The sequence below is a fragment of the Rissa tridactyla genome, chromosome 9, assembly GCF_028500815.1.
Source record: "Rissa tridactyla isolate bRisTri1 chromosome 9, bRisTri1.patW.cur.20221130, whole genome shotgun sequence".
Lineage (NCBI taxonomy): Eukaryota > Metazoa > Chordata > Aves > Charadriiformes > Laridae > Rissa > Rissa tridactyla.
This window is the reverse complement of record NC_071474.1, coordinates 19,648,284-19,665,859: the sequence shown is the minus strand read 5'-3', so window position 1 is coordinate 19,665,859 and position 17,576 is coordinate 19,648,284. Positions and strand designations below refer to the sequence as shown.

The window sequence follows — 17,576 nt, the reverse complement described above, 5'->3', positions numbered from 1 at the left end:
AGCAGAAGTCCCACAAAGTCTTATCAACTGAAAACTGTCTCTGGTCTCTTTAAGAGTATCAGAAAAATCATAAAACATCTCACCTGTGTTTCAGGATCATCGGATCCCAAGCTAGCCGCTCCCAATTTTACTACCTCAGCAAGTTGAGTGATGGTGTTAGCTGAGGACTGAGCTGCTTGGGCCAGTTTGTCCTGACTTGAGGCAGCACCAGAAACCAACAATTTTGTATCTTCAACTAAAGCTTTTGCTGTTTTCAGGATATTTTCCCTGTAGCAAAAAAAAAAAAGAAAAAAAAAAAAAGAGGAAGCAGGGAAGGAAGTGGAAAAGGAGACGAGGAAAAAAAACGTGTTTTTCGATGTTATGGTGACTAACAGCTACATAAAAGAGCTGATGTAAGTCATCATGCCAGTGTCCACTCATGCTAATATACCACAGGCCAGGTTGCAAATAAAAAAGAAAAAGAGACAAGACTATTAAAACTAGCATTATGTTTTGGGCTAGGTGCAAGGCAGTTTATTAAAATGACCCCATCTTGAAAAGAAACGAGGTAGGGCACTGGAAGAAGAGAGCACTGCATTTTAACACCAAAAGAAAATATGGCCATGCTGTGAGGAAAGTAACAGCTGCAAAGCCTCCATCTTAATCAGCATATTGTAAGGAAACTAAAATAATTATTCGTGAGGAAGGCAGTAGCAAGAAGGGCAAAAGGAAGAGAGACTGAGATCTAGCCAGGGTGCCCCCCACCACATACATGTTTTGACATGTCAGGACAACAAATCCAGAGCAACATTTGGGTAAAAGAAGAAACCCCTGTGAGTAAGCACTTCACAAACAAGTCAAGTTAACTGAGAACTAGAACCATATTCACATAAAATGTCAGCCTGGAGATTAATGACACCTGCATGAAAATCCCTTACTTTCAGTCTGCAGAATGGCAGCAATTTACACACCATTGCATCTTTCCTCTTTCTTGAGGAACTGACAAGTCAGGGAAATAAATGCTGGCCACGCAATTGTCGCATAGGCCAACTAGGCTGCCAAGCAGTAAGTCAGTGTCTTGGCTGTGAAGCCCTGGGTTTTACTGCAAAGGAAGTAACAGATGCTGCAAATCTCTTAATATGATGAAAAATGCTGTGGGATTATTTTGTTGCAGATGCTACTGGAAAGGAAAATGGGCTTATCTCTGCCAAAGGGGAAAATGCATGGCATAGCTGTGCCGTTTCCATCTCTGCTGTCCACAACAGCATTAACCATAAGCATGATTTAGCAAGACAAACAGCCAGACAGTCAAGAACAGCTGTTGGAAAAACGTAGATAGAAGATTCCTCTTCAATGTCACAGACTACTAATTTTCACTACTGGAATAACAGCATATGGTATTCTATGCAATGAGACAGCTTGAACAAAACCAAAAGAAAACCAAAATAGTGCTACAGTTGTGGTCTTCTGTTGGAGGTGCTCTCAGCAGATGTTCCCTAGTTTTTTAAAATTCTTTCCATACAGAAATAACCAAAGTGAAGTTTGTTGTCCCCTACCACTATCCCAATTTTCCTCTTTCTCTTCTCACTCCACCGCCTCATTCAATTTCATTCACGGGAATCTAAGACAGGTAAAAATTTATCTCCACATTCCAGTCACTTCTGCTAGTTCCACTGTTCCCCTGTGTACATGTTCTTCCAGCTTTTTCAGTTACACTGACCTGTGGTCTGCAAATGATTCGTTGTTCTCGGCATTAAGGGTTCCGGCAGTAGCAAACATGATAGTGGTGTCTAAATCTGCAATTATCCCAGACACGGCACTGGCCGCAGTAATACAGGCTTGTGTGCCTTTGTTTCCTGCTTGAAGGGCAGATAAAACTAAGGAGACCTGGAAACAACATAAAACAACAAGGTGGTCATCAAAAGAAAGCCTCTTTATGGGAGGTTGAGTTAAGCAAGCTCTATAGTATGACCGGAATCAACAGTGGAAATTCATTCCACAGTGTCATTTTGCAGACTTTAATAAACTTCTCCCTCCTCTTTCCCTTATTTGCTCTCTTTGTGCAGTACTCATTGTGACAACTAAAGACTGTCTCAAATTAAAGGGGATTTCAGCTAGGCAGTCCACTTGCCAGACAGAACGAAGAGATCTGTTCATCATAGGGTGAAACACATCAGTTAATACTTCCTTGTAATACAGTCAGAGGTAATGTAAACTTCTGCAGGATCAATGTCAGACCCAAGAGCTACTGCTTTTTCCCTAACACGCAAATAAACACCATCCTCAAGCAGCCCAGGAGTCATGTGCAGTACAGATATAAACCTTAATGTCAGAGAAACAGAAAGTATAGAGTCTCTGAATCCAGATACTAAATATTGTTATATTTATAGAAAATTATAGAAATACAATATATCAGTTTATATCTAGCATCATTTTTGATCACTAAAAAAAGCTAGAGTTCTCCATTTCACCTAATTAACACTGTACTTAAAAAGGTCCGCAGCTGGGATGCTGTTCTCATGCCATACTACAGCGTCCTAAATTCTGCTTTTGCAAGAAAGGCTCCATATGGGGATAGATATACTGACTTCTAATGCTAGAGTTCTTCCGGAGGTTCTGTTCAGATTCAAAGGCGTCCCTCCCCAAAAAGATTGTCCCTGTGATTCGTTATTACTCCTTATCAGCTTTAACTCTTCTTACAAAATACAGTCTACCCTTGCCTAAATTTGGAACTGCTGATACTCGTGGGGCATGACACGCTGGAGAATTTCTACAGCTCAGAGCACACTAAGACAGGCTGAACAAGTGATGCTTGGTGACATCTAAAAGTAACTGACATTTGACTCTCAATGTCTGTGCCCAATAAAAGGAGAGAGAAGTCATCATAAAGGTTCACCAAATCTGAGCTACCCAGGCCATCTGTTTGAAGGGGATGTTTCCAAAGACCAAGAAAAACCCAGAGAGTTTGAAGATGCAGTTCTAAGTGTGTTAGGTTGGTCCAGTCTTAAAAGGGGAGGACTTTGCTACATGAAACCACATGTCATCAGCCAGCCTCATCTGAGTAACTGTGGCCATCCACATGGACTTCGTATTTCCAAGGGAGTGCCTCATAAGGTACAAGTGACATCTCATGCCTTTGGGGTTAGTACTGGACTAGTCTCCCTCTGGTATGAGGCTGAAGTTCTATTACGAGACATGAGCAAAGGCCTATTATGGGCTAATCTAGCATATGAACTACACGGAACACTTGAAAGAAAAGTAAGAACTTAGTGCAATTGAGCCAATATTGTACTATAATGGGAAGTTTAAAAAAAAAAATAAATTTCCTGAACCAAAACAATTTGACTGGCTTACTCCCTGGGGAAACTCAGTAGACAAACACCATGGGGCAACACAGAGGGAGGTCTTACCTTTTCCGTGACAGCACGAGCACATTCTATCAACTCCCTTTTGGTGTAGCTGTCTGTAGGGCAAATCTGGAGAGCTCCAGCTTTTTGCACAAGGAAGATACAGCCGTGGCCAAGTTCTTGCACCCGAGTCCTGATCTGGAACCCTATCTAGATGGTAAAGGAGGTACAAGGGAAATAAAGGAAGCAAGAGCAAAGTGAATAAATAAATGTCATGCTGGCATGTTGTGTCAACACAAATGGAAACACGGTTACTCTGGTCAATCTTTATTTCCAATTTTCTGCCCATTGCTATACTCTCTGCAGAGATCAGAAAAAAAGGGACAGATGTAATACCATCTACTCATGTAGCACAACCCTGTAAAAGGCTTAACTGATGAAACAGGAGCACTAGTGAACCAGACCCAGGAAACAGAAGGCATAAGGCGTGTACCCAAGTCAAGCATACGTAATTCAAGCAACACAGAACTTCATCACATTCAAATACACTACTTCATCTCCCAGAACTGTACTGTCAGCATGAGCTGTATTCAAGGTACATACAATGGGTAAAAATGACATATTTACTCTACACTGCTGAAACTGGAACAAAAAATACATGACTGTTTTTGAATTTTGCAGAGTCTCAACTCTCCAGAACTGACCATGTACACGTGGAGCAGTGAAATGTGTGAAAGCCTGCCCTCGCCGCTTCTGATTTATTAATAATCCTATAGCGTAAGCTGCATGGTCCCTGCTTAGAAACACATGACAGTTTTAGTACCTGCATGTACTGAGGCACATAGGTGTGTATTGAGATTAATACGTAAGCAGGAATCACAGCCATTAGTATCACAAATGGAATTATTTCGACTTCAGGCAGAAAGTAACATGCAGAAATGGTAATTCAACTTAACAATATCAAGCCGAATGCAAGCCATTGCTTTTCATGTAGCTACTGCGCATAAAACACTCAAGTCTACCAGCAGCAGAATGTTATTACAAAGTCAAAAACTCTTTGAAGGTCTTATCTAGATAATCTGATACATCCAGTGATGGTGAGATACAGCGAAATGAGGAGAGAGGCGGAAGAATTTCTGTAATAGTACTCAGAGAATATGCAGTAACAGATTAATGGAACTGAGGTAAATAGTCCTTATTCCTCTGTTAGCATGAAGTAGGTAAGATTGCATGGGGAACCCGCTCCTCCTGCATCTTATTCCAACTCTGAGGTACAAAAGATGTCCTGTAAGCACAAAAGATATTTCTGCTCCTACTGGTTGCCTGCATCTCACTTTCAGGACAGGAAGTTATACTTGCAATCACTTTCAGGCAAGATAAAAAAGCATATATATAATTTCTAATTCATCAAAACATATGAGATCGAAGGAAAGCTGTACAGTAAATAATGAAGAGTTTACTCTGCGTTTGCAAGTTGTCTGTAAGCAAAAGCCTCAAGTAATTTAGAAGGTTCTGTCCCAGTCTATGGAACTGTCCACTATTATGGCAAGCTATTTGTTTCTGAAGGTGGACTGAGGTTTTGACAAGAGCTTTCTGTTCTTTGATTGGGTAATTCTTATAACAAGGCTTGTAGCATAAAAAGCCACACTTATGAAATTAAATGTTACGTCTTTTTCTGTAGACAATTCACACGTATTGAGAGCAATGGGAGGGCTGAAGAGAAACAGAAGTGAAGCCAGTTTGAAATTCTGAACATTCACTGAGAATATGTTGTAGTAAATCCTAATTCCTACCGTTTACACCTGTGCACATGAGCAGTGGTAAAACTGAGTGTGTTATCAGTAAATATGTACTCTGTAGTACTATGTGCAGCTCTGCCCCACCCTGCGAAGGCACACTGAATAGAGAGTATATTCGGAGCAGAGAAAGGTCGATATCAAAGACCAAAATAGATATTTCTCCACAAATTGTAAGAAGGAAACAGTACTTATGACACATGCATTTAAATAACTGTTGATATTTTAAGATCTCATAGCATTTTGAAAAGACACACAATTTCGCTTACACCCATCAGTTCCTTTCTGTCCAATGAAAACAAACTTGGTAGAGTTTTTGTCTGGCTGCATATAGGTTTCGTCTTAAAGTCTGTTTTTAGCAAAAAATCTAAGTAGATTGTAAAAGAGACAGATCTGTATAGCCAAAGCACACCTATAATGTTGACTCTGTTCACATCACTGTTTCAATCAAGCAATAGTAGGTCAAATGGAATTCTTCTGGGAACAGATGTGCTGTCCTGTCCCACATTTCAAGTGTCAGCGGGCCAGAAGCAGCACATCTGTTTGCCTATCAGACAGAGCACACATAGCGTAGATAGTGCTTGCATACAAAAGTGGCTAATGAACCAAACGCAGTGGAAATGCATTCACTGCTTTTGTTTTAGAATCATTGCAAAGACATTTGAAGGAAAACACATTACCCAACGGTTTGGAACCTATTATCTGTCTGATCATACAAGGGATGCATTGCATTTGGCAATGGCTGCAAGCATGTTGCTGCAACCGAGCAAGGTGAATACGTCTTGTCACTTTGCTCTGCATTTATTGCATTCTCTACTGTACAAGAATACCCATGTTGACGCCACCGTGTACAGAGAATAAAGAGGTCTAAAAACTGCAGACCTCCTCTGGTTCTGCTGTAGCTGCAGCCATTCGGCCCTGGAGAGCCAAATGCCCATAGTCATTGGTCATTTGTGATGCAAGTCCTCCCAACTCCTCCGGGTTAGTAACCGACTTAGTCATCTGAAAAAAGAACACAGGCAAGAGAAAAAGAAAAATGACAAGTATGAGAATAATTTGTTAATACACTCCAGCTTAGAAGCACACTCATTTGTTTGGCCACACTGATGAAACAGGGAAAACCGCTTGCCATGTAAGGGACCTGTCCTCCAGCAAGAATTCCATGAGGAAACTCAAGCAAACATGCTTTATTAGATTCACGGTAACCAGGCACTCGCAGAACATACGGAGTAATCAAAGAGCAGCAGTTAGAGCTGGTAATTCACTCTTTGACACAGTGGGGCGATAGGCCAGGTACACAGTTACTCAGACTGGGCGGGGGAGCGGGTTTTGTGTGTTGCAGCCACCTTATTTTGTCAAAGGTGAGCTAGCCTACATCAGTCTCAGCTGGCGTGGCATGGGAGCATGAAAATGGAAAAGCCTCAGGACCGATGCAAAACACGTCTAAGATACAGGAAGACGACCAAGAAGAAATAGGTAGGACTACGCAGAATGCCTTGGTAGAACGTCAGCATAAATAACTGAATCTCTCTAGGAAAAGCCTACCTTTTAACCAGAGATAGTTCTTCTGTCTCCAATTTATGTCAGTAAAAGCCATGGAATTCCATCCTTGGGGCAAAACTAGTTTTAGACAAATTTATACTGTTGCCAATAAGCTGCAATGCCATAGACAGTAGAATCATCAACCTGTCTTGACTGCAACAGCAATCAATTTTGTAAACAAATCCTGTCCGTAGCATACATAAATAGTCCCCTTGCCTCTCTTAAAAACAAACAAGCAATAAACCTACTCTTTCAAAAGGTAAACATCTTACGGTAAGCATTACTGTGAAACATGAGTTAAGAAAATCTTGATTCCTTTTTTCTTTTGTTAAACCCAGGTGAATCACAGAAATGAAAGAAAAGCAATTTGAGAGGCTGATCTGCATTCATTTGTATTACAGGCGTCTGAAAATACTGATGTTATTTCACAGGCATAACGGAACAGTAAGTGTGAAAGGGTAACCTAAAGTCATCAATAAATGTAAGGTGTTATTTCAGTGACAGGCTGCTGGAAAAAGTGTGTAGGTGAAATGTTTTCCTTTTATTTCTCATAGAAAATGAGACAAATAAAAAGCTTTTATGCAGAAGAGCCACAACACAATCCAGCAGTCCTCCTGCAGAGGGCCACCCCTACAATCACGCCACTAAGATACAAGAATAAAACTGACAAGATGATCACTTCCTTTGTTTGCTCCATAACACCTAAAGAGATAAGGTTACTGAAAACTAGCATTATAAAGAGTTTCACAACATTGTGCAAATCATTCCACGTTCCTTATGTACACAGAAGAATTTGTACTTAGTTCTAACCAAACATCTTACCATTTCCTGTGCTGTTACAGCAATGGCTTTAGAGTATTTCACCACAGTGGTCTGATAATCAACAAACGTTCCCTTGGGATCAGGAGGCGTACCTTCATCCAGCTGCAAGAAAGAGGGAGAAATATAGCAGAAATAATAAGTTCATAACAAATAGCATACTTTACACATAATACTGAAATTATATTAAATATTCATTTTTATGATCCCCTCTCTCTCAAAATATGCAAGTGAAGACAGTGCATCAGGAGGTACACTCAGAAAAGACTTTAGCCCACATCATGAGGACGGAAGATGCAGAGAATTTACAGTGCAGAGTTTGCGAGCACAAGGTCAAGTTCTTACGCAAGGTCAAACCACCTGTAGTTCTCTGCTAACATAGAAAGGAACGTGCAACCATTATGAAACAAAATGTTCCTGCAAGAAAGTGATTTAAGATTCCTTTATGTCATAACGGCTTCAATCCTGCACACATTTAACTTGAGACAGGAAAAGCCAATTATACGGACTGAACTCATTTACATTTTGCCACTATACATTTCTAGTAGGATAGTTTACAAAGTGTAGCGGAGCACTTCAGGCTTTGACCTTGCCTTCTCTGAAAATAGTTTGCTTCAAGGTTGGCCTGCTGATCATTTAGGAGACTAACACAAAGTTAGAAAGATAAGTAGGAAAAAGGAAGCAAAAATAAAAGGCCAGTTGACCTAAGTTCACAGTAAAATACCAACATATTCCCAAATAAATATATTTTGTATTCATCCTACTAACAGGTACGGTGTAGGTTGTTAACTTGAGCACCATCGCCCACATCAGTTCAATTTCAAAATCTGCAAAACTGAAGAATCTTTAGGGTTCCTGTCACAGTGTGTCAGTTACCAGCCATCACTGAAGTGAATCAGCAGCAGCTCTCCCAACCCCCTGCAATGTGGATTGGCTTTTGAGTGCAAAATTAAAAGGGGGTCTGATTTCTATGCTCACCTTGCTCATTGCCTCTGCTATTGAGTCTACCATACCTCCAACCATGCCTACTTCACTTGCAGCTTCATTTAAGGTAACCATGATATCATCCACAGCCTCTTTCATCAGTTGAGCAGCCTCAGTGATTGCATCGTGAGTATGGGATGCCTGGAAGGGAGAAAATGAGAAAACAGAGATCGTCAGAGAGCGTTCTGTGCACAAATCAAAACGTGAATCAAAAGTGTAATTAATGAAGAGGATCTTTTCAGGTCAAAGATGAGAAGCCAAACCTAACACCAATGTCGACAGAACAAATCTTGCTTAGACAAGAAAACAATGTCAAATAGGAATTGCTTAGAAATCTTAGGATCTTTTCTAGAAAAAATGATGAACAGGACTCGTATGTAACAGAGGCAACAAAGATACGGCAAAAATAACACCAGACAGTGAAACCGTTTACTTCCATACCAAAACACCAAAACAAATTGTTCAAAAAAGACACACGTAGACATATGAACAAGAGAAAATGCCTGCCATAAAACAGAAAAAAAAATAATTATATAACTAAAAAAGACTGTAACAAAAAACCATCATTTCCCAACAACAGTTTTTCTAAAGCAGTAAATAAAAAGAAATACGAACCCAAAAAATCCTCTATCTTCAATCAACAAATCAGGAGAGCCATCAATGGCATTTTCACTGCAAATGTATCCCCGAGCCACACAATAGGTGGGTACTGTTTTTTGTGCCCTGCCTGCCCTCTCCCCTTGCCAACAATCCCTTAGTTACACACAGCAACTGTACCTTGGGGTTTCCTCCCCCTTCTTTGGCGGCGTACAGCATCTGTAAGGCAGATTCTGCTAGTGTCTTGCTCTGGTCCAACACGGTCATCTGTTGCTGATGATCTAGTGTTTTGGAAGCTACGCCAACTGCAGCTAAAACCAAGGGTTCGAAGTAACTTGCCAGCTGCGTTACCTAAGAAAGCCAGAACAACCACAGAAAGCAATTAACCCCATGTCTCAAGTGTAAGAGAGGAGGCATATTCCCTAATTACCTTTGGGCTGGGGGTTAGCTCAAGTAGCACACTGTCCTAGTGCTTCTGTGCTGTACAGTGTTTAGCCTGTACATGTGCCCATGTGATTCTGTCTCCCTTCACCTTCAAATTCCTCAATAAAGCCACGTGTCTCCTCCCTCAGACACACACAGTCCCTTGAGGTCAGAAGAAATCGTTTTCAAAACTGTGACGGGAACTGCATGCTACTTAGGACCATCCATGACAAGTGTCACCTCCATGCTAGGGAGGAATCTCTCAACATCCGTTTGCAGAAGACAGATAACAAATGGGACAGCACTGTTTACCCCAGGGACTGCTTGTATTCACAACCTTCACTCTCTAACCTCTCAAACCCTCTTTGGCAGATTCCAGTGCAGGCCTGGACAGTTCTCTGCTGCGTAAGACACCAGAGTGGGCACAAGCGCTAACATTACCTCTGGACACAGTTCATTACTCCCGATGCACGAACACTTCCCTAAGACAGCCACGTGGCCCAACCCTGCAGTGTTTCTTGCTGCTAAAAAGGAAACTAGTGGTTAAGTGCCGGTCTGCAACCCAGTGGCTGGTATAGGCCAACAGAAATAGGCATGCTACAAAGACCGCATACCAAGCACGCTGCATTTTCCTCCTCAGTTAATTACTGCGGCTCAATACAGTGTTTGGAATACCTAAACACACAGTTCTACTAGCAGCTTCTGTTGCTTCTCTTCTGTCTTCAGAAATACATGGAGTCAGTCTCTGTTTTCCTCAGTTTCTGATCTGATTTACGCTCATTCTCAGGAAACATACGCTTTTGGCTATACCCGTATTCTAAGAAAATAAGCAAGTATTTTTATACGAATGAGTATTTTTACAGTCTGCCTGCCATCTGATGCATCTTCTACAAAACCACAACTGTGCTTGGTTCCTGTCAGAAATCCATGAGACTTTGCTTTTACAATTTGTACTGGATGCAAAAACCATGAACTGCCGTGAGCCGATTACTCCACAGAAAGGGCACAAATACAACTGGTACACCTGAAGCCTCAGAAGTCCAAGTGTCAACACGTTTGCAGGGGCTATAAGCAGCTTTCAAAGGCTGACATGAGGAAGAAAATTAGCAGTACTTCATGTGCAGGAAAAGATATTGAAAGGTTTACTCCATCTAAACTATGTGGACAGCTAAGAGCCCATAAAATTTTAAAACTTAGTCGGACTTCTTTTTCTATTTTCTTCCTTAGAGCATTAAAGCCAAAAAAAAACCAAACCAAAAGGAAAAAAAGGAAAAGACTCAATAATAGGAATGATTTCACAAACCTAAGTTCTTTTAAACTGTGTTAAAGTGAACAGCAGGAACAATTTCTTCTGCATTCAGCAGGAAAAAACAGACTCAAGAAAAGTGCTGTCAACTTTGGTCAACATTTACCTAACAAGCTGGAGGAGGAATGTGACTCCTTAACTACCTGTATCTTAGCAATCCTGATTTGTTGTGTGCCTCAAAGGGCTAGGTAAACTGAGAATCAGAACTACAAATAGTTGAGGTGTTATGAAATATTTGATGGTTATCCAAAGCTAAACAGAGTTACTTAGGTACAGCTCTGGAAGAGCTCTCACTAACAAAGTGATTCCTTTCCAGGATTAAATGCACTGACACAGAAAACTTGTATTTTTCTCTCAAGAATATATTGTAGGATGAGGAACTACTATCTGAGAAACTACTAAAAATCTTGTAATAAACACAGTAAATAATGCACACTTCTGGTACACACATTGTAACTTTTCATTTTTGGACAGAGTTCTAGTAAGTTCTACCATACTTACATTCCCCATAACAGACTTGTTTACACAACGCTTACAATAGAACACAAGATTGTTATAAGTATTTCTTACCTCCCAACCCTTAAAAACTTGCAGCAGGGGCTGAAACTCAGGGTTGTTCAAAATCCCTAATTTTTTCGTAATACAGGTAGCACTCCCTCTATAATCAATGGAGACAGAGCACCTCTCTCAGAAGGTGGGAAGCAGGCACATCACACGCCTCCTTTGAAACCAGAGTCTAAACCTCCCTCCCCTCAGACTAGAGAAGCCACTTCAGGAGATGGGCCTCCATAGGCCAGAGGTAACCTCTGTGTGCATCACGCATTTCCCTCCTTGCTTCATCATGAGCCGGCCAGGAAATGGAGTAGCGTGCTTTATGCAGGGACCTTTGCCAGACATCATCAACTGGCCAAAGTCTACTATCTATACGTATTTGAACTATAACTCTGTGACCTGCCGAACAAGCCTGCAGTGTGATGGGGTCCCAGGTCCTGCGGTCACCTTTAACACACCACAAGAGACAGAAGAACTCACAAATACGTACAGCTGCTGGCTGCAACAGCCAGAGGTAGGGAGACCTATAATGTTGCACTCCACCCTTCCACCTTTGCTTTTCCTTCCCCTTTCTTCATTTGTCCTTTCTCCATGAACCTGCTCCTCACCAGAAACCTCAATGAAAATATCTTTCTGATGTCCCAAAACAAACAGGTTTATTTGGTCTCAACTTCAAAGTATTTGGAAATCCAAATCTTTCTTCCTTCCCCATGCTTTCTTCTGCTTTTTCATAAGAGGTGAAAAAACTACTAGATCATGGACTCCCCTAATGTCCAGCTGTCTGAGATTTCAAATACCTTCACAATGGTAGGACAGTACCTTGTGCCCAAGCTGAGCTGCCTCTCCCCGAGCAGCAGTAGCTATGGGATCAATGAGGTGGCCAATTTCCTGGACAACCGATGTCAGCTGCTCCTGTAGAGCCTAATATAAAGAGAAATTGTCAGTTACTATCACAGCTATTCTTTTATCAAATTGTACCATATCATACCAATCACTGTCAGATCAACTAACATGCTCAGAACGTTGTTCATATGACCCATTAAAGCAGGATGCAGAAATCCATGCTGTTAGCTTTCTTCACATACTTGCTCATTTCTACTCCTTTACCCTGTTTCAACAACAAGAGCCCCAAGACAGGCCTACTCCTCTGTAGATTTATATGGTGAGTCTGGGGATCTAGGGAGAGAAGGGGGAAGGTGTCTCCTTCCTTCTCCAGCTGATAGTAGCAAACTCGGGAGTAGATGTCCTTTCTCATCGCAATGTGACAACCCCCTCCCGCAAACTATTCTCTCCTGCCAAAGATTTGGTATCACTGCACCAATCAGAGAAACAGCAGGACCTTCAATTTAAAAATGAAGAAACATTCTTCAAAGCAGACAATACAGCACAAGAGCAAAAAGCTCTGCTCTAGACTTTGAAGCTAGTAGAAATTCACCTATAAGGAAAGACAAAGGAAAAATATGACATGTCTGAAGGAGAGAGATGTGGACTGACCTCCTGAATAGCATCTGTGGGACAGGAGCATAAGAAAAGCATATTACTGGGCTTGTCAAGACATAAATCCTGGCTTTTAATTCAGAGCCACTTAATGTCTTGCCAGCCACTGGGATTTAGCTCACTCTGATGAAAGACAAAAGATTTTTGCTCTTTGTTACATTCCCATACTGCTTTATAAATAACTGCCATTTTCAGCAACTTTTATTTCAGTTCAACATGGTGTCCAAGATGACTTCGTTATTTAAATAGAAAAGAATTATATCTATGACATATTTTCTGTAATAACTTCTTTTGTCTAGCTTCATTTAGTCTGAGATGTTTCTACTATGCAGTGTTACAGCCCAAAGAAACCACTGGAATACATAAATAGACACGCAATTTCAGGAAGCAGTAGTACAAAGAGACACTAAATACCAAGCTGAGAATCTGATCATGAATTGCTGACTTTTTGTAGGCAGTCTGCCATGATGGCCCTTCCTCCATTAACTAAAGGCTGAAATAGCAGTCTACATTACTACACGGTGGGGCAGAGGGAAAGGCAGCTTTTTTAATGAGAACATAGAATCAACTATGAGAATTAACTCCAGATTTCACTTATTTAACAAGAGAACAGGCATTAAGAAAAATGACGTAGACGTATACATCACCAACTTCTAGTAATAAAAGTTCCAGAAACATCTCAACTTCCACATGGCAAGGAATGCTAACTATCAGTCTGTCATATCAGCACAGGAAGTCAGTAATGTGTCAGGGGTTGTTAAAAATAACTACTTTTACCTCTGCTTTTGCCTGGTGATTCTAGTATACTTCCAGAAATGATACACTTTGGCTGGCACGTGCTTTTGCCTAGAAAGATTTCAGTAAGAGTACTTCTCCCCTCACTGGTGGATTGTGCCAAGTGCTCAGCTCCAAACGGAAAGAAAAGCAGCAGGGTGAGTGATGCTGCCCAGCACTACTCTGTCTGTCCCTGTGCTATCTCCCTTACCTCAACTGAGATGTCATCCCTGGTGGCCAGACTCTGACTGACAGCTGCAAGGGAGGCCTGCTCAATGTCTCTGATGCATCTGTTGATCCCATCAATGGAGAAATCACATTCTCGCTGGCCTGGGGCCTTGTCCCTGAAAGACAGAGATAGTAAGCTAAGCATGGTGGGCAAGAAGCAGGCACTTTCAGGAATGCCCACAAGTGTACGTCATTACCTGACAATGCATAAAGCACGTGGGAGGAAAGCAATAAGGACAAAAGTTAGTTTTGTTCTACCTACGGGATTTTCATGTATATACAGAGTACTCTGCACACTTTCATACGCACACACACACCCCACTCCTTTATTAACAGAAAAACCCCATTGTTGCCTCAGAAAAAGAGTGCAAACTCCACCTCCTCGAGATGGCCAGACTGGCCCAATAATGAAGGTCAACATGAAAATGCAATAGACACCATGAAAAAAAAATTCACGTTTCTGTACAGTGCAATCGATTGTCTTGGAAAACAATTCTCTAGGTATTAGGTGTTACACTCAGTCCAAGGTATCTTTTAACAAAGGCTAGTTTCGGAATGCTTTGTCCTGACATGCAGGTTGCTATTTCATTACAATCACTATCAAAGATCAACTAAACCGTAAACACTCCTTAGTTCACTGTTTTCATACCATTTTGATTTAATCAGTATCAAGAGGTTAAGTATAGAACTACACTTTAAAATTTTTTATAAGAAAGGGATAGACAGGTTTAGTCCGAAAAATACAGAATATTCACTTCTTGCTACAGCATTCTTGCAACTAAACTGAGAACACTACAGTAAAGAATAGATAGCAAAGGTAATTTATACAGTCTCACTCACCTTAACAAAAAAAAAAAAAAAAAAAAAGCTGTTTTCCACACACTATATATTCATATGTGATCTGGCTGAAAATAATATTAGCTACTTTTTTTTTTTTCCCCTCCATTCTACAGCATTCTGTTACATATACCTTAAACTGAATTGGAGGTGGAACCAGGGAAGGACAACAAAATACAAACAAAGAAAAACCCTATGCTGCAGAGTGCTGCAGTCATCATGATTAAACACTCAGCATAACTGGGGAGATACTACGCATCACAGAATAAATAATTCCCATTAGTGAAAAATACCACAGTGCTAATGGCCATACAGTATTATTCTTTATGAACGGCTGCTCACTTATTATGGCTTAAATGTGGCCACAAAAAAGTTGCTACAAAAGACATACCTGATAGAGGTGATAAGACTCTTGATAGAATCGGAGACAGTATGGGAATGCCCAGCTAGTACAGACCACGTAGGAGGGTCTTTTGGATTGATAGCCAGAGAACGAGCAGTTTTGATCAATAAAGACGAGCTCTCCAACATTGTTTTAGCAGAAACTAGAATTGGTTCCTGTGCTTGTGATCCCTGTGGTCAAAAAGGTACAAGAACACAAAGAACATTTAAATAATTGAGTTCATCCACATTTTCTGCTCCTAAAAATCTGTTTAATTAGCAGCATTAAAATGGCATTATCATTTCTCGTATCATACTATTATATTCACGGATAGTCAATGTGGAAATAGTACTAAAGTCATTGCAGTCCAACTGTTTTCTCTGTAACATACTTAAGAAACACTTTTCAAGTTTAGAAAGGCACCATCCAGCTTAGAAACAGGAGAACACAATGACACTTGTACACTACAGAGACATCATTGAAAATAAACTTTATCTGTCACAAAACTTGCAAGATCCAACCAAGCATGCTCTTTTCCCAGGAATTAGTTGACTACAACACTCTAATTGGGTCATCATCTCAGTATCTATTTAATCGCCAGTAATTTGATAAACCCAGGTACCACAGGCCTGGAGGACAGGCTTAGATTTCAGTTACAGCCCCACAATTTTAAGACTGCAACAGCTACGGCATCATCTGATATTGCCAGCTGGAACGGAGGCTGCCAAAAGCTGGAAGGAGCAGCTGGGGAGTCAGTAACGATACATGACCTTGGCTTCAAAGCTATTATGAAGCTTGAAGGATTTACTTATTTATTTTTCCCCTGGAAAAAAAACCCTTTGTTAGTTACTTCAAATACTATTCTGTTGTAGTTATGGATGTTGAGGGCAGAGAACTCAGGAAAAAATACAGAAAGCCCACAGAAACTTATTCTTCCAGAAAACCTGCTTCTTGTCGTCAGCAAGGAGGTTGTAGAGAGGTGGGGGTTGGTCTCTTCTCCCAAGTGACAGCCGATAGGACAAGAGGAAATGTCCTCAAGTTGTGCCAGGGGAGGTTTAGACTAGATATTAGGAAAAACTTTTACGCTGAAAGTGTTATTAAGCATTGGAACAGGCTGCCCAGGGAAGCAGTTGAGTCACCATCCCTGAAGGTATTTAAAAGATGGACAGACACAGTGCTTAGAGATATAGTTTAGTGATGGTTTTTGTCAGAGTTAGGTTGATGGTTGGACTCGATGGATCTGAAAGGTCCCTCCCAACTTAGGCAATTCTATTATTCTATGATTGTGACTGCACCATTGTTGGACAGGAAAACCCCCAACGATGTTCCTTCAATCCTTTTCAGAACTAATTAAGTTTCATCTGTTAAAGCTGCTATTGAGGGAAAAAGAGGTATTTATTACTTTATCACATGAAAGAATCCAGCTAACAAGACATGTGAGTCACCTGTACTGTATCACTTCACTAAGAGGAGACTGGCAGTGCCTGACTAGTTTTACCCTATTGGTGCAAAATTCAAGGTCAGAGGTTAAGCGCAAGACAGCAGAATGCCCTATGAACACCTAGGAAAACAGAGACACATTTCAGGGTCAGGTCTTTATGCTCACTTCCTCTGACACATGACTAATTAAACTTTTTCGACTTTTTGACAGTGGAAGTGCAACATCCTGCCTTACCTCAGTGCTGATCTGTGCTGGTATGCTGACAAATTCTGGATTTGAAGCGAATGCCGTCAAGTTTTCCACTGCCTCTATCAAAGGTGCAGTAGCAATTCTGCACTTGTTGCGGTTCTCTTCAGAGAAATCACCATCCAGGGCCTGGAAATTAAATAATGATTGAGTTCTGTCTGAATGGGTTTCTTTGCAAAACTGAAGGAAGATGGCTTAATTCTTCATAGTTTGAAACTGTTGCGTGCTTATGATATGTAAAAATTCCTCCACAAACAAGGCTGATGCAAAGCATGTGATCTTTTAAGCATGTGTTCCTTTACTTAGCTGGTTATTGATCCTAAACTTAAAACTGTTGCTTTGCTTCCCAAGACTGAAAAAAGGTTTTCTGTCATTGCACTCTGATGACTCTCCTAAATCGTGTCTCAGCACCTCATGCTCCGAAGGGTGGAAGCAGTTAACAAGGTGGTTCTTCCCTATAGACTGATTTAAATAATTTTTTTTTTAAGCAAACCAATAACTTATTGCTCTCATTTTCACAGAATTCAGCTGATCTCTTTCATAATCTCACCGGAAAGATATCAATATGACGGACCTTCTGTGTAATGTAATAGAAACACTCGGTCCTAAAAGCATAATCAATTTAAAAGACTTTCAGTAGCAGACCAGCTAATGGCTTCCAGAAGGGCTTAGAATTGTGAGTCCTCTATGGCATAACAAGCATTATTTCTGCTTGCATGAGGAAAAGCTACCTCCTGCCAAATTGCAGGCAGGTATCTGGAAAATAAAAGATTATTATTAACAGGAGACTATTAAACAGCAGCAACATAAATGGCTTCTGTTCGGT

The 17,576-nt window shown here is 40.8% G+C and overlaps 1 protein-coding gene across 6 annotated transcripts in view; it reads right to left on the bottom strand.

Moving 5' to 3' along the window:
- Positions 1 to 17,576, bottom strand: part of TLN2 (talin 2) — a 192,677-nt gene that overhangs the window by 39,523 nt on the left and 135,578 nt on the right. For 5 of the 6 annotated variants that reach the window (XM_054213457.1, XM_054213456.1, XM_054213459.1 and 2 more), the window contains 11 exons: positions 16,739 to 16,879; positions 15,073 to 15,254; positions 13,828 to 13,960; positions 12,165 to 12,266; positions 9,245 to 9,415; positions 8,462 to 8,608; positions 7,487 to 7,588; positions 6,005 to 6,124; positions 3,390 to 3,536; positions 1,700 to 1,866; positions 84 to 267 (listed from right to left, as the gene is read on the bottom strand). In XM_054213457.1, the coding sequence (XP_054069432.1) occupies positions 84 to 267; positions 1,700 to 1,866; positions 3,390 to 3,536; positions 6,005 to 6,124; positions 7,487 to 7,588; positions 8,462 to 8,608; positions 9,245 to 9,415; positions 12,165 to 12,266; positions 13,828 to 13,960; positions 15,073 to 15,254; positions 16,739 to 16,879 (1,596 nt within the window). The remainder of the gene's footprint in view (positions 1 to 83; positions 268 to 1,699; positions 1,867 to 3,389; positions 3,537 to 6,004; positions 6,125 to 7,486; positions 7,589 to 8,461; positions 8,609 to 9,244; positions 9,416 to 12,164; positions 12,267 to 13,827; positions 13,961 to 15,072; positions 15,255 to 16,738; positions 16,880 to 17,576) is intronic. The other variant, XM_054213460.1, reaches the window with a different exon arrangement.